This window comes from Octopus bimaculoides, chromosome 27 (assembly GCF_001194135.2).
Source record: "Octopus bimaculoides isolate UCB-OBI-ISO-001 chromosome 27, ASM119413v2, whole genome shotgun sequence".
Lineage (NCBI taxonomy): Eukaryota > Metazoa > Mollusca > Cephalopoda > Octopoda > Octopodidae > Octopus > Octopus bimaculoides.
This window is the reverse complement of record NC_069007.1, coordinates 8,011,612-8,013,457: the sequence shown is the minus strand read 5'-3', so window position 1 is coordinate 8,013,457 and position 1,846 is coordinate 8,011,612. Positions and strand designations below refer to the sequence as shown.

Here is a 1,846-nt window from a genome sequence, read left to right as displayed (position 1 = left end):
GCATTTCCACAAATCACATGGCTCTTGGGATGATTACAGTATAGTCTATAGTATCCGTGGGTATCGAGTAGATCATTTTCATGGGTTCATTTCTTCGAGCAATATAACATAAATGGATGTTTAACAGAGGGTCGTTTATCCCTTTTGATTAATGCTTGCATATTCAAAACGTTTCCCGCAACCACATGTGAATTGTTGGCGAATTGTTTTTCCTCCGTCTTCCTTTTCTATTGGACTTTCCTCTGTTTCTGAAGAAGAGCTTTGCTCGAAACGTTAGACCACTCTTTTTCCTTCCCTGAGCATTTGCTAATACTTTACATGTACAACGTGCTCGCGTTGTTGTTTTTTTTTTTTGTGTTCTTCGTTTTATTTTATTTATATATATACATATATATATATACATACACATACACACACACACACACACACACACCATCTATTTGGAAAGCAAGCTTCGCACCATAGACACACACTTATATATACGATGGACTTACAGTTTCCGTCAACCAAATTCTCTCACATGGCATTGGTTGGCCGGTGGTTATAGTTGAAAATATTTACTCAAAGTACCGCGCAGAGGGACTGGACCCAAAACATGGTTCCAAAACTAGTTTCTTAACCACACAACTATGTATTTATGCGCGCAAACACACACACACACTATTGACATGAGTATTCTGTATAACTTAGAGTGGATGTAATGAAAGAAAGCCACAAAACTGCAGTTTCCTCTCGAGAAAGAATCTCGTATAAACATATAGTGCTAAAAAGCACAAAATAATATCAGTAGTAGACGGAAACTATGCGTCCTTCCTTTTTATTTTATTTCAAAACGAGTAGCGTGCTATGAATGAGATTTTGCTGCTATATCTAGTACATTGTGCAACCCTATGGAGGCCCTCCTAGCTCGGTCTCGTTGTAGAATATTGTAATGTATCGTTAGCGTTGCTTTTTGTTCTCTCTCTCTCTATTACTGGTTCCACTATTTCTCTCTCTTCAAGCCACAATGGCAGTCTATCTGTCTGTCTGTTTGTCTTTCTTTCTCCTTTATCGAATCTTAATCAATAATTCAATAATTAGACACTGATTATCTGAATTGTTTCGTTCATAGGAGTTGAGTCTACTCCTGCGGCACCACGTGGAGGTAAGAAACCTGTCAGGTTGATGTTGTAGTCGTCGGTGCTTTTGTTGTTCTGTGTAATGTTTATGGAATTTGACATGTTTTGTATTCTATAATGTAGACTTTGTTCGTGTTTTACAATGAAGTATTTAAGTCTTTCGTGGTTTATTTCCGTAATGTCTTATGTTGTATTGTTCTGTTTTATGTAGTATTGGGGCGCTGTGTAATATATGTTGTCGTGTAATATTTGTATATATATGTTTGTGTATATAGACGAATGTGTGGATGTTTGGTAAGAAGCTTGCTTGCGTGGCAGCTTGGGCAAGTCTCTTCTACTATAGCCTCGGACTGACCAAAGCCTTGAGTGGATTTGGTAGACGGAAATTGAAAGAAGCGAAGGCGGCGAGCTGGCAAAATCGTTAGCACGCCGGGCGAAATGCTTAGCGGTATTTCGTCTGCCGTTACGTTCTGAGTTCAAATTCCGCCGAGGTCAACTTTGCCTTTCTTCCTTTTGGGGGTCGATAAATTAAGCACCAGTTACGCACTGGGGTCGATATAATTGTTTTAATCCATTTGTTTGTCCCCTCTGTGTGTAGCCCCTTGTGAGCAGTAAAGAAATAGGAAATTGAAAGAAGCCCGTTATATATATATATATATATATATATATGGGAGAATGTACGAAAAAAACAACAACAGACGAGGACAGGTGGTGTAAACAACAAAAGG

At 38.6% G+C, this 1,846-nt stretch overlaps 1 protein-coding gene across 1 annotated transcript in view; it reads left to right on the top strand.

The window, feature by feature from the left end:
• Positions 1-1,846, top strand: part of LOC128250967 (integrin beta-1-like) — a 98,399-nt gene that overhangs the window by 33,698 nt on the left and 62,855 nt on the right. The window contains exon 2 of the mRNA XM_052977124.1: positions 1,112-1,144. Within this exon, the coding sequence (XP_052833084.1) occupies positions 1,112-1,144 (33 nt within the window). The remainder of the gene's footprint in view (positions 1-1,111; positions 1,145-1,846) is intronic.